Raw genomic sequence first — 15,171 nt, 5'->3', positions numbered from 1 at the left:
AATATAGTGGGTAAGGGGACTACAAGTGATCTTTTTGGTCTTATTTTCTGGGTATTTGTCACATTTATAATTTAAAGACTGTTTGAAATAAACTTCTGAAGTCCTCTTTGAAAAACAAGGGCATCAGGTTTTATGCAGTAGATGTTTCCCTGAAAAGTTATCTTAAACTGTATACGTTTATACTACTGAGGCTGGGACAGAGGGCCTAGAGTGGAAAAACCAGAAGGCAGAGGGGACCACGGCTTCCTATTCTAGTTTCTGCCATTCAGGCTACAAAGTAATTTCTCTCTTGATGGACTGTTGCAATTAATCCAACTGGAGCTCAAATGAGCATAAATTTATGTCAAAATTTACCTAACATCTACTGTTTCTATTGAGCCTCTTTGTCTTTTTAGCTTCTCTACCTTCTTTATCTTTTCCAGCTTTAACTTCTGTTTTTTAACTTAAATTTTCTCCTCTACTTTTTTCCTTTTCTTAAATCCCTCTTTAACTTCCATAAAGTATAACTTAAGACAGAAATTGTGTTTTATTCTTGAAGCAAATCAAGTTAGATTTAATTGCTATGGTCATTTACACATTTTTGGTCATGAGCTTCAAGGAAAAATAATTACCTAGTAAATCTCACTACATAATTCTAGAAAATTTATTTAAATAAGACTAAAAGAGCACACTGAATTTTAATATAAGAGACTCTATTCATCAATACACCTTTAAAAAAGTTAAAAAACAATCTAAACTGAAAGATAAATGCAACATATATTTGTGACAAAGAATTGATTATCAAGAATATATAAAGAATGCCCACAAATCAGTAAGAAAAGACAATTACAATATTAAAATAGGAAAAAGACCTGAACAGACATTTCACAGAAGAAGAAACATATGCTGATAAACACACAAAGAGCTGTTCAATCTCTTTAGTTTTCAAGGAAGTGAAAAGCAATACCACGGTATGAAATAGTTCAGTAACAACAAAAACAGGATGATATGTTGTCCAGGAGTAAGTTGAATATGGCTTGTACTGGCATGCATTTCTTTCCAACTCCACATTCAGTAGTATCATGTTAGCCTGAAATTAGTCATGCTAAGAAAATTTGTTATCATTAAAATTAAAAAAAAATGCTATAAATAAGTGATTATTTTTTCAGAAAGCCAGCTTACCAGCACATCACTATGTTATGCATTCATGTTAAGACATGTGTAGAATGCCATAACATTATTTTTTAAAAGCAAGGGAAAAATAAACACAAAATTAAAGACAGTGGTTGGGGAAAGCTGAAGTGACACAACAGGAAAGAAGCACATGAATAGACTGAATTATTAATGTTCTACTACTTGATTAGTTCATTGAGGTTCAATACTTTTTTTTTTTTAAAGAAAAAGGTAGTTGTGCATAGGTAAACAATGATAGTGAACTAAGAAAATCATGAACTAAGGACTGTGATTTTTATCCACTTTTTTGCTCCTGATGGCCATTAATTTTTTTTTTCTGTAGTCTCTTTTATCCAACCTAAATTTTTTCAGTATAAATAAAGGATTGAGTTAGATCACTGCCAAGGTCCTCTCCAGCACTAAAATTCTCTATCAATAAATTAGGGTTCAATTTTAATTAAATTTCAACTAAAAAAAAAGTTTGAGTAACAATTTTAGTCACACCTTTTCTCCTCTTAGAAAACCAGACATCTGTTTCAGTCAAAAGCTGTTTTAAAGATCCATTCCAAGAAGGCACAAGTTGAAGGAACATCCACTAAAGTAAAACAAATAAGAAAAAAACCCCGTAAAACTTCATCATTTTGAGTTCACATTTCCAAACTGCTCTCTTAAAACATAGTATCTAAAAAATGTAATTTCCATTTTATAAGCAACTGAAAGAAGTACAACTATTACATGATATGCTCATGATAAGCCTTAAATTCATCATGGCATTAATCGTTGTCCAAAGATAAAAACTAGATGAGCATAAAAGGAATAAGCTAATACCTGAAAAATATTTATGGCTTCAAATGCACTATAGTTTTAGTATTGAAAAGGTAAATGTTCTACGTGTGTGTGTAAACACAAACATATAAAATATACTATATTATAGGGTGTAGACACAATACACACACATATATATATATATATATACAGTATATAAAATTTACTAATTTATTTTACTCAATTAACAATTAAATTTCACTACATACTATGTGACGTTAAAAAAAATTAAATATGGGAAAAAGGAGTTTCTCATTGTCTAACTGCTGTTGAGACAGTATGCACAGTAATGAAGAACATGAATTTTTAAATCCTGGCCCTATCAATTAATAGAGAGGGAAATTAACTAGTTTCTCTGGGCTTTAATTTCTTCATTTGCAAGATGAGCATGATAATATGTCAACCTCACAGGACATTAGAATTAATATGGGTAACATACTTAGAGTGCCTAGCACATAGTAAGCATTCATCAATACTTATGATAAAGAAAGAATGCTACCAGTGGCTCAGAGATAGAAATGGGCTGTCTACCTTCCTTTAATGATAGGTTACCACATTACTAAACTTCTTTGAGGAAAAATAGTAATAGACTCTCACCCAGAAGGTGACTCATTCCCAGGTTTTATGACCATATTAATGTAAACTTGGTGCTAAGGACAAAAGGCTGACAGCAAAATCACGCAGTGGGGAAAGCAACAGACTAGAACTCACAGACCTGGGTTCTGTCTCACGTCTGCCATGTAGTAATTGTAAGAATTCTAAGTGTTACCATCTACAGAACAAAAGTAATAGCCCATTTGTCTCTTCAAAGTTGTGAAAACAAAATTATACTAAAAATGTTGAAACCTTACAAAAGGATGAAATGAGACATATGCCTTAAGTACAAAAGACCTTTAAAAGAATCTCAACATTCTCTAAAAAATGTGCGAAAAATTCATCATAAAGTTATTAATTCAACTAAAGCTCAATTCTAAAAACGTTTCTGAAAACCATATAAAATATTTAACATCTCTGATCATGTAAATAACGTGTTAATTATTGAAAAAAAAACATTTGGAAAAAAAACAGAAATGTATTCCTAGAAAAGTATAAAGAATAAAATTAAAATTACTCATGATACCAATTCCCTAAAGCCTAAAGACTTAGCATTCTGGCATATTTCCTTTTCTTGCATATATAATCACTCTCTTACCACTGGACACTAGCTGTTTTCAGTTTTTCACTATTATAAGCAATGCTGAGTGGATATCTTTACACATATCACATTATGGAAATACCTTTTTAAGGGCTGTGTATACATCCATCTCCACTTGCATCACAAATAAGTTAGATGAACCAATGAGTTGTTTCATGACATTTATACTAGAAAAGATAAAACAGAAGTAGTGAGCCTCGCTTTATACAAAAGTCAAAGACCCTGGTGGAACTGAAAGCTTTTTAAAGTCTTTTTTATCAAAAGAAAACACAGAATTAAAAAACTACATCAGTCTTTTTGCCCAAGACAAAGAATCTTAGACAAAAACAATCTATTTGAATGTAAGGATACTTATAATTCAGACTGTACGCTGCAAAAGGTTTTTTCTTTCGCTGCTGAGGAAACAAAGAGCTTGCTCTGCTGATTAATCAAGGTAAAGCAAAGTCCTAATAAGATAAGTTTTAGCATGCTCTGATAAAGTGGCAGCCTTCCCTTTCTTTTGCCTTTCCCTTTTATTCAATTAACAAAAATTCTGTCAAAATTCACTGAAGAAGATATATCTTCAAAGTAACCTTTTACCTCTAGGCTTAAGAGAATTGTTTAGTCATAAAACAAATTTTTATTTTATTAAGGGAGTAATATCAAGAAATAAGTGTTAGTGTAAATTTAGAATGGAAATGATATTACTAGCTCTTTTCTTTTTTCCCTTTCCCCCCACTACCCTCAACAAGCCAGAAGAGCATCTGAATTTTTAAGGTGACCACTATGATTTAGCTTCCTTTTGAAAAAAACCTCAGTGAGAATTATAGAAAAGAAAAAGTGTTTCTAATGACTTTGTTTATGCTTTGACATCATTTAGGTGATGATTTTCTGGTAGAATACAATACTTCTCAAATCTTTCTATCAAAGTACCCCTTAAGGGCAGATGAAAGGAAAGGACCCAGGAATCTAGGAGAAGGCTAGCCATAAAAATAACATTCCTATTAATTTTTGTACTTATAAGCCCAAAGAAACTTGAATTCTTTCTATTCCACGATGTGTTTAAACATAAAAATGTTTACTTCTCTCCTACTCCGCCCTACTCTTCTCCCCCCAAAAGTCAGCAAAACTGACAAAACCAGCAGGCCACTCAATGTTAAGCCTTTGGTTTTGTACATTTCCATAGTAACGCTATATACTCCCAGGGACATTTGTACCCCTGTTTCAGAACAGGGTACTGAACCCTGTTCTGCAACCCTGCAACCCTGAAAGTGTTTTATAGAGTTTCTGGTCTTTAAAAGTTCATTCCAACTCTGAATTTCTCAGACCCATGGCAGATATGTTAGCTCCATTATTATAAATAAGTTCAGAGAGAGCAGAGACCATGACGTAATTACTTCTGCCTCCTTCAAAGCCCTTAACAGAGCACCTCTACACATAGCAGCCATTCAGAAGCTACTTGAAGGGAGGAAGGAAGAATAAGCAAACCAGATCAGAAGCCCACCTTAACTGTGAATTTAGTTTCATCAGTCTTAGTAACACGTTTAAGACAACTTTCTCAAATGTAATTTCTGGACAATAAGAAATAGTGGTTTTTAAAATACATGTTTAGATTCTCTAAGAGTCCAGAAAAAGTGAGATAACCCTAGAGACTTTCTATAGTTTTACAGCAGCAATGAATTTTTCCATTAAAATTGATCAAAACAGTAGACATAATATGCACTATATCAAAAAAATGCATTGTATCATTTACAACAAAGGAAAGAGACTTAGATACATTTCATTAAGTTCACTTTTTCATAATATATTTTTGTTTTATACAAAAATGTCTTGCATACTTCAACAAATGAAGAACAGTATTTTGGATAATTATGAAGCTTTTTAAAATTCAAATACCTGAGTTCTTTAAAAAGTTCAACATTCTGGTGAGTCATCAAATTGTTCAGAAGCCATTCAAGGCACCTGAAATTAAAACATGGAATTATTTCATTATACATTATATATTTATGATTTATTAAGTAGGACATACAGTTAAAGTAAAAACAGAATATTAATCTTGCTAGGACATGCTCAAATATTTTAATCTAACAACTGGAAATTTAGTACTGTTTTTGTCAGCAGTTAGTAAGGGAATATTCCCTTAATATTAATAAGAGCCTTTCTAATTGAGAAAACTTCAAGTTTGTGTTAAATGGTTTATGAAGGGCCTTACATACTTCTGTTACCTTCTTTATAATTTGAAAATGGGTACTGCAATTCTCAAGAGTTAAAAACACTGCCAGTAGTTGCACTGATATACAGTCAGCCCTCGGTATCCGTGGGTTCTCTATCCGTGGATTCAACCAACCGAGAATTAAAAATATTGGAGAAAAAAATAATAACTTCAGAATGTTCCAGAAAGCAAAACTTAAATTTGTCTCAAGACAGCAACTATTTACATAGCATTTACACTGGATTTATAACTATTTACATAGCCTTTATACTGGTATTATAAATAATCCCAGAGATGATTCACTGTATACAGAAGGATGGTTATTTGAAAATACTACACTATTAAATAAGGGAGGTGAGCAAACGCAGATTCTGGTATCCACCCAGGTCCTGGAACTAATCCCCTACGGATAGTGAGGGACGACTGTAATAGCTATTATGCCTACTGCTTTAAAACATTTAATAGCAATGTACTGTAAAGAGGGATCATAGTTTTTATAAGCATGTATAACCCACCCACAGTCACAGAGACCACACTTGAGGAGTTTACTAATTAGTCCAAATATAAAAAGGAACCTTTTATAGCAAATTCTATTCTTTTTTTTTTCCTCTTTTTTTTTTTTTAATAGCTATACATTCTCGTAAGAAACCAAAGCAATCAAATTCCCAAAAGTGGAATGAGAGGAAAAACAAGTAAGGTAACTCACTTTTTCTTTACAGAGTCTAATCCATAGGTCCCTGCTGATGTGTAATAGCCACACACAGTTTTCACATTAATTGTCTCCTTCATTGTCTCACCACACTGCTGTATTAAACCATCCTGTAAATATAAATAAGCACTGGAAAGGCCCATTTCATGTGGGAAAAATTAGCTCTGAATATGTGCTTTCACGTATTAAAAAGGAAAAAAAAAAGGAAGAAAGAAAGAAAAGAAAGAAAACTATTAAGTGCAGCAAGCCTAAGTCTTTTTTGAAAGTCCAGTAAAACTTCCTAAAAAAAAAATTCAGCAAGTATTCAACTAAATACTTGAACTGAAAAATGGAAGGGAGAGGGTAAAAGCAGTAAAACAGAGATAAAAATTGCCACTCTCTTTTCTGTTCTCCTCCTCTCTGGACCTTTGCAAACTTAAGTAGCATTCTGTTCTGCCTGTTCTTTTAAAACTAAGACCTTTTACATAGTCAGATGACTATGTAATGGGCTAGGCAAGTACACAGTATGAATCACACAGTATAAACTTACATTGAAATTTTAATCTAAAATGTTTATATAGAAGATTTCAAATAGCTAATTTTATTTAATATAGGGAAAGAATTCTGTCATTTTTTACTCAAATTTCTGAGCTATATTCACCATGCAAGAGTATTACTGTTAAACAGCTAAGTCACAAAGATAATGCAGAAAGTGAATTTACTCAAATTTGTGAACTACATCTACCATGCAAGAGTATTATTGTTAAATAGCCAAGTCACACAGATAATGCAGAAAGTGAATTTAGAATAAAACTGAAAAAGGATTAAGAGTTTAAAAAGTATAATTATTGAACCTAAGTATTGAAAAGATCAAAACATTTAAAAAGTCAAATTACCTCAGCCAAAGATATTTAACAAGCTATTATTTCAAATAAATCAGTATAAAAATGCCACATAAAAAGAAACTTAGCTTTTTAAAATGATCAAAATAAAATGTTGACTCAAAATTGGGATTTTAAACTTTCCAAGATATTCTAGACTCCGCCCCTTTCAACATCCATCTGTGTCATCAGGTCTAGAGGATAATCCCTGCTTAACCTTGCCAGTATCCAGTTTTCCTCTTCATGCTTTTACCCTCATCTAGACCCTCCTGTGGATTACTGCAATAGGATTTATATTCAACTTTCCTTTCCGCTTATCCTTCACATTGATAAAGCATTCTTTCTAAAATACAACTCTGAACTTTTCAAAAGCACTTATAATATGCAAAGTGTTAACTTTTTAAAAGGTACTGAGGGACTTTTGTGATCTGGCCTCTACCTCCTTTTCTCCAACCCTTCTTCTATTCTATGCTAGATCTGTGTTCCTCTCAGATTCTCTAATGCTCCATTATTTTCTCATTTCTATATTTTAGTTTTCTGCATGAAATGCTCTTTCTTCCCCTATCTTACTTCACAAGATAAACACATTTCTAGTTTTTAAGACTCAACCTCAAACACAACTTCCTTCTTTGACACTACCAGGTTAAAGTGACCACTTTGCACATCTACTAAATGCTACAGAAAGTTTATCATCATATCTATAATATTGGACAGCTCTTACTTTACTCTTTGGGCCTATATATCAACCCTTCCTCCTTGACTCTATACACATTACATTGTGAGCTTCTTGAAGGCATAGATATCTTTATTTACCTCTGGATCTCTGTGCCTAGCTTGACACACTGCTCAATATACGTCTGTTGAATGAACAAATCTGTCATTCTACCAATAGATTATATACACTTAGGTGGTTTACACACAATTATTTCCTAAGAAAATATTTACACAGAAAGCACTCAAATGTTTTCCGAATCCATGAACTATATGAATTAATAATCAAATCATAAGCCACTTGCTTCATAATAGTCAAGGAAGTCATTAATGCACAGAAAGAAGTGAAAGTTGCTCAGTCATGTCTGACTCTTAGAGACCCCATGGGCTATATAACCCACGCAATTCTCCAGGCCAGAATACTGGAGTTGGTAGCCATTCCCTTCACCAGGGGATCTTCCCAACCCAGGGACTAAACAAGTCTCCTGCACTGCAGGTGGATTCTTTACCCCCGGAGCCACCAGGGAAGCCCCATTAATGCATAGAAATCTATAAATGGATTTAGACAAGTATATTTGTTCCACATTATAGTCATTCTAAGATCTTTACATACAAACAGCCTGCATTCATTTTATACAAGTATCAAGACCCTCCTCATTTGTAGTAAAGTTTTTGGTTAAACATTTTAAATGACTTATCACAAAAGAAGTATTTATATATTTATTTTAAAAATTATAAAAAGCTAGGTTTTACTGTTTTTGGAAGGGATACCTTGAAACAAAGACACAAGTGTTACTCTTTTTTGAGTAATATGCATACTTACCAATTGCAGCATACAAGCTGCTGCCAAAATGGCAATGACTCGACTTGGCTTTATTAAGACATCGTCTCGATATAATGACCCAAATGCCACCTGAAGTGCTGAAATCAAAATACACAGATAGAACGAAATAACAATTTTAGCTGTAAGAATATTACAAGAATAAGGACAGTCTTTATACACTAAGACATATGTCTAAATCTAGTATAAAAGGATAAGATGATTATCACTAATAAAACTACTAATAATGGTTATGGACTGATGATACTTTAATAACAATGTTATACATTTCCATCAATTCTATCAAATCATGCTGGATTCTCCTACATCTAACCTTGTTATCAGTTAGTGGTCAGAATTAAGACACCCTTAGAAAGAGTTTTATGACGATATCCCCGAGTAGATCAATCATTAAGTACAACTACACAGACCAAATGACAATCTTAACCCGTGTTTCAGTGCTTCACTGCAGAGCATGGGATCCTGGTCCTGTGAGTGAGTGCTCAGCTGTGTCCAACTCCTTGTGACACCATGGACTGTAACCAGTCAGGTGGTCGTCTATCCATGGGATTTTCCTGGCAAGAGTACTGGAGAGTGTTGCCATTTCCTCCTCCAGGGGATCTTCCTGACCCAGGAATTGAACCTGCATCTCCTGCGTATCCTGCCACCACAGCTATTTGAACCTGTCCATCCTTTTCTCTACTGCCATTCTCATGTGTGTCCTGCAAGGTTTGCTTTATAAATATTCTTTGCCTATGAGGTCATACTGGGTGCCACCACTTCAGTTTTCAAAGAGAGAAGCGGGAGCAGCAGGATAGGAGTTAGAACTATAGTCTGATCCTACCTCACTAAGCTGCTCTGAGACCTAAATTAAGTCTCTTAAATCCTCCTGGCCTCAGCTTCCTTATCTAAAGACCATTATAACTCTAAAACAATACTGACTACCTGATACATCTACTTGTTCCCAGAAAAGATCTTTATGTATAGGGAATAATCAATGAATACTGTTTACTGGCTTACTGTTTATTGGTCATACTTCTCCTTTCTTCACTCTGCATCCTCTATATCCCAGGCAAATATATTTTTAAACATGAAGGAAACAGATTGATAAAGCTGACACGACAAAATAAGATTAGAGATATACAGAACAGAATTGATAAAGTATAGAGTAAATCAATAAAAAATTGTCACTGTGGAGTGTTAAAAGGAGCTTTTTTCCTAGTTAACAAGGTTAGAAGAAAATATTTTCTGCCAAAAGGACAAAAAGGTTATTTTTTTTAATCATTTTTACATAATAGTAATTATGGTGGCAGTTACCTTCTATATCAATATTCTGGTCAGGAATCTCCAGTTCAATGGTATTCATGCTGGATTCTTTCCAAGAACCACTGAACATACTAGAAAAGTAGCCAGACTTAACAAAATGAAAAAGAAATTATGATAAAGACACTATTAGGCTTATCAAAATACTATGTTTTTAATTAAAGAAAACTAAATTCTCATATTACTATCTGAACTGAATTCTTATTTACTACTTGAACCAACTAAGCTTTTCACTAAGTGGAACAATTTCTGAGTATATTACATATATATGTTTTCCTTTTCAATAGTATTCTAAATTCAAGCATAGAAATTATATATTTAAGTATCTCATAAACATACGACTGCACACAAGATGGATATAAAATAATACAAGGAAGAGAGAAAAGAAACTAAAAACTGTTGAGTCCTTAGCCTATCCTCTTCCCCTAACTTTCCATTTTTGTCAACACAAGGCACTAAAACAAGTACCTCACTGGAATGACAAAAACATACTCCTAGGTTGGTATGACAATGAAAACTCAAAATCTGTTTCCTAGACCAAACTAAGTTTTCACTAACAATATTCACAGTGTATCTCTTAAAGAATGAGACTTTCCATCAGACAGGACAAATATTCATGCAAAAGACTACTGTGAAATACAATGAGAAAGAACAAGACTTAAAAGAATGAGTTGTTTTAAGCGACTACCTTGGCTACTCAAAGAGAAAAATAAAATACTTACTTGACATAAATATATTTTGTGTAAGCTCCATTCTTCTCCTAGAGCACAAATTTTAATGTCACTGTTTTCACCATTTAAAAATAATGTTTGATAAATATATTTGGACGTACTCTTCAGTTTTTTCCTGTTAAAAGAAATGCAAACATTATATATGTGTAATACTGAGTATTTTACTTATTTTGCATGTAACTCTAAATACTCCTTTTGCTCAATTTCTATTAAATAGAACCAATCTGCCCACGGAGTAAAAAGATAGAGATATTATACATTCAAATATGCTTATGTATGGAAGGGCACATAAAAAACTAATAATAGTGGTGATCTCTGGAGTAGTCTTCCCAAGAGGAGCAACAGTGGATAGAGGGGGGGTGGGGTGAGAGGGAAACCTTTCACTATACAGCTTTTTGCAATTTTTGATTTTTGAATTAAGTCAATTACCTATTCAATAAAGATAAATCAGCATGATGATTTTGCTTATTTCCTTGTCTAGAAATCAGCACTATGGACAATGTCAATATAGTTGCAATAACACTGCAACTACAAAATGAAGAACAAGACCTACCCAAGTATTTTAAAAGTAATTTACATTTGATCTTACTTTAGTACCAAACAACTTTTTAAAAATGTAATTTACTTTTATTTTTGGTGTGCTTGGTCTTCATTGCTGTGCAGGCTTTTCTTTAGTTGCGGCAAGCAGGGGCTACTTTCCGGTTATAGCGTGCGAGTTTCTTATTGTGGTGTCTTCTCTCATTGTGGACAATGGACTCTAGGACATGCAGACTTCAGTAGATGCAGCTCTGGGGCTCTAGAGCAAAGACTCAGTTGTGGAGGCGCATGGGCTTAGCTACTCTGTGGCATGTGGAATCTTTCCAGACCAGGGACCGAACCCATGTCTCCTGCATTGGCAGGTGGATTCTTTATCATTTAGCCACCAGGGAAGCCCCCGAACTATTCTTAAACTCCTAAAAATGTGTTTTTCCCTAAATCAGACAAATGGTTCACAGCCTCAGACCAAAGGTTTTCAAAACTATGCTCAATGGAGCAGTGTCTTAGGCTTTACAAAGGACAGTGAGGAGTGAACTCTGGGTATCCCATCTAACCTCAACCAGAACAGCATCACATATTATTATGCATCTGTAAATATCCTGGATTTGTGCATAAGATTTAATTTAAAGGAAGAACTGTGTAATTTTTGTTTTGACAATCTGTGATCAAGATGGTCCATCCAGTAGGTGAGGAAACCCCTAGGCAGAGGTTGCTCAATATTTTTTATACTCCTGGCCAATTCTGACAGCTTTCCTAGTAAAACTTTTAAATGTTAAAAGAAAAAAATCATTAATCATTGATTATTAATGAAAATGTAAAATTAATGATTGATTTTTTATTAAATGTTTAAAAAAATCAGTAATCATTCTGACGGCATCTTAAATCTGTGTATTGAATACCTCTTCCCAACAGACAATAAAAATTGCACATGCTTTGGTGGTAGACAGACTTGGCTTTGAGTCCCAGCTCTATCACAGCTCAGTTACCTTACATGTGACAAAAGGGTATAAATACTCACTTCATTGGGTTACTGTAAGAGATAAATGAGACAAGTAGTCTCCAGTTCCTAAAAGCACTCTCTCTAGATTATATGAAGGTTAAAAGTGCAGAAAGGAATAAACCCACAACAGGAATAAGGTGAGGTTGGGCTTATCACGTGATGAGAAAATTCCATGGATCTGGAAGTTAGAAAACAAACTGGAATGGAAAAGAGCAGTGAAAGCCACAGCCCAAAATTTATCAGGATCTAGAATGGAGGGTGAAGCCCTTCAGAACTGTGGGGTGGGGATGGGGCTGGGAGGACGAGATGTCAAGAGAAAAAGAAGGCAGAAATGAGGCAGAAAATGGGGAAACTTGTTCCCTAATGACCTCCACCACTATGAACACAGAGTATAGATAACTCCTGCAAACAGAATCCAAGGTTTTTCTAGAAAGAAACAGAATATATTTATCAGGAAGAATTAAGACTTTGGTGTAGGTGTTGGAGCCTCATCCTGGCATTTGAGCAATCTGTAACCTGTTACTTACCAACCTATTCACCAGGATTTAATCCTGGTTCCCAAACAGTGTACCAAAGCACCTGGAGCACCACAGCAAACTCAGGGAGGCATGTGAAATATTCCAAACTTAAAGGAAATCACAGCAACATCATTCAGATACTATGTGATCTACACTATTAACTTGTTTGGACCTGACTATTAAATATTTCTTTAGGCCAGAGGTGCCAAGAAAAACATTACTGAGACACCAAGGGTACTGTGAACCAGTAACGTTTAGGAATCTCTGTTCTGAAAAAGAGCATGCTGCACCCATATACAACCATATACAACTTAGTAGGCAATCTTCCTACTCAAAGGGGAGGCTCAGTAGTAATAAATCTATTTATTCAACACACACACACACACACAAGCTACCCATTCTGAGGCAGACAACCAAGGATCTCCCAACATGAGGAAAATTAGGAGTATTAAAGACTATTTTTAAAAAGAGAGAATTTGGCATCAGAGGAAATGTATAATTCAGGGGAAGGAGAACTTAAAAAAAAAAAACCCAATACTTTAATTATAACTAGCACACCTACAGAGTTGAGATTTTTTGTTGTTGCCGCTCAGTCAAGTCCAACTCTTTGAGACCCAAGGACTGTAGCACGCCAGGCTTCCTTGTCCTTCATCATCTTGTGGAGCTTGCTCAAACTCATGTCCATCTCATTGGTGATGACATCCAACCATCTCATCCTCTGTCGACCCCTTCTCCTCCTGCCTTCAATCTTTCCCAGCAACAAGGTCTTTTTCTAATGAGTTGGCTCTCTGCATCAGGTGGCCAAAGTACTGGAGCTTCAGTTTCAGCACCACCAATCGAAAGCATCAATTCTTTGGTGCTCAGTCTTCTTTATAGCCCAACTCTCACATCCATACATGACTAATGAAAAAACCATAGCTTTGACTAGATGGACCTTTGTCAGCAAAGTAATGTCCCTACTTTTTAATACACTGCCTAGGTTTGTCATAGCTTTTCTTCCAAGGAGCAAGTATCTTTTAATTTCATGGCTGCAGTCACCATCTGCAGTGATTTTGGAGCTCAAGAAAATAAAGTCTGTCACTGTCTATTGTATCCCCATCTGTTTGCTATGAGAGTTGAGATTATTACATTTATAAAATAGGATGCTATGATAAAGGATGACTCAGAAGAAGAGGGAGAAAAGAGCTCTCAGGACCAAAAACATGGTTGCTGAAATTAAAAAAAAAAAAGGAAAGACAAAGTTAAAGAAAATTTCCTAGAACATAAAGCAAAAAGGACCTAGAAAGAAAAAAAAGAGAAAGAGGTGCAGTCCAAGAGATCCAAAATTCAGTTAAGAGGGGTCCAAGAAAGAAAAAACAAAGATAATAGAAGAAAGGGATTTACAGAAGAAACTTTCCCCAAAGCAGTCTTTAGACTGTAAGGATCCACAAAGCACCAAGGCCATTAAAAGACCTATACTTAAGCATCTTCTAAATTCCAAAATACCAAAGAAAAACTTCCAAAAGCTCCAGAGAGAAAAAAAAGTCACCTAAAAAGAAAAGAGAATTAGACCAGTATCATATGAATAAATACCATCGGAGATATAAAAAGTTATTTCAGATTAGACTTCTATACCGAGTCAAAAGATGACTAAAGTGAGAGACTAAATTTACAACTAGGTAAGCACAAATTACCTTCTTTAGCAATTTTCTTAGGAAAATATAGGATGTAGTTCCCTCAGAGAGTTCAGAAAAGACATAAGCTACAGAAAACAGGATCTAATCCTACAGACACGGTCAAAGTCTGTCCAACATAAGTGTTATCTTGGGACAAGATAAGTGTTGACCTAGCGGGCAATGAATCCAGATTGGAACAGGAGGATGAAGGTACCTGAGAGGGAGGTTGGGTTTAAATAAGACGGACTCCATTCAAGTATGTTCGGAAAGAGAAAAATCTGAAGACAGGATGAAGGAATATTATTTTTTTGAATATTATTATTATTTTGAATATTATTATGGTGGGGGTGGAAGCCAGTCAGAGAAGTCTAGGAAAATAAAAAAGCAACACACACACAAAAAAGAGTACTGTTTTAATAAGCTACAAATGAAAACAGGGTCCGAATTTAAACACTTAATGGAATGTTAAAAAAAAAAAAGAAAAAAGATTCAATTTAATTATCAGGTTAGAAGATTTCTCCCAAGAGGAAAACAAGTGGTTGTGACTTTGGACCCAGGAAGTACGATTTATAATCCTAGCACACTACGTGACTCTGCGGTGAACAACATTTACATAGCTCTAACAACAAATAACTGTTCACTAGATTTCCATTTTGAGACACTCTATAGACAAGAAACTAAAGATCTGGTTGCAGAACAGCTGAATTTTAAGTCTTGTTAATGTAAAATTAAAACATGAACTTGACAAAAGGTATTAGGTAGAAAGTGGGCCTGGAGACCAAAGCTTTTCATGGAGTGGTGGCTGAGGTAGAAGTGCACACGAGACAACCTCAGGAAGCGTATCATCGACAACTCACAAAATTCCTGATCTTAAAATTTTCTTACACCCTTTGTCCATGCTGAGCTGAATAAACTAGGCATCTTATGCTGGTATACTAGTATAA

General features: G+C 34.5%; 1 protein-coding gene across 1 annotated transcript in view; it reads right to left on the bottom strand.

Moving 5' to 3' along the window:
• The window catches only part of GMCL1 (germ cell-less 1, spermatogenesis associated), a 51,458-nt gene that overhangs the window by 33,798 nt on the left and 2,489 nt on the right, over positions 1–15,171 (bottom strand). Inside the window, exons 2-8 of the mRNA XM_070480609.1 lie at positions 10,509–10,632; positions 9,781–9,877; positions 8,467–8,564; positions 6,070–6,182; positions 5,048–5,113; positions 3,255–3,339; positions 1,657–1,747 (exon numbers count right to left, since the gene is read on the bottom strand). Of these exons, the coding sequence (XP_070336710.1) occupies positions 1,657–1,747; positions 3,255–3,339; positions 5,048–5,113; positions 6,070–6,182; positions 8,467–8,564; positions 9,781–9,877; positions 10,509–10,632 (674 nt within the window). The remainder of the gene's footprint in view (positions 1–1,656; positions 1,748–3,254; positions 3,340–5,047; positions 5,114–6,069; positions 6,183–8,466; positions 8,565–9,780; positions 9,878–10,508; positions 10,633–15,171) is intronic.

The sequence above is a fragment of the Odocoileus virginianus genome, chromosome 2, assembly GCF_023699985.2.
Source record: "Odocoileus virginianus isolate 20LAN1187 ecotype Illinois chromosome 2, Ovbor_1.2, whole genome shotgun sequence".
NCBI classification, from domain to species: domain Eukaryota; kingdom Metazoa; phylum Chordata; class Mammalia; order Artiodactyla; family Cervidae; genus Odocoileus; species Odocoileus virginianus.
The sequence above is the reverse complement of the archived record's forward strand: the minus strand, read 5'-3'. Positions and strand labels throughout refer to the sequence as shown.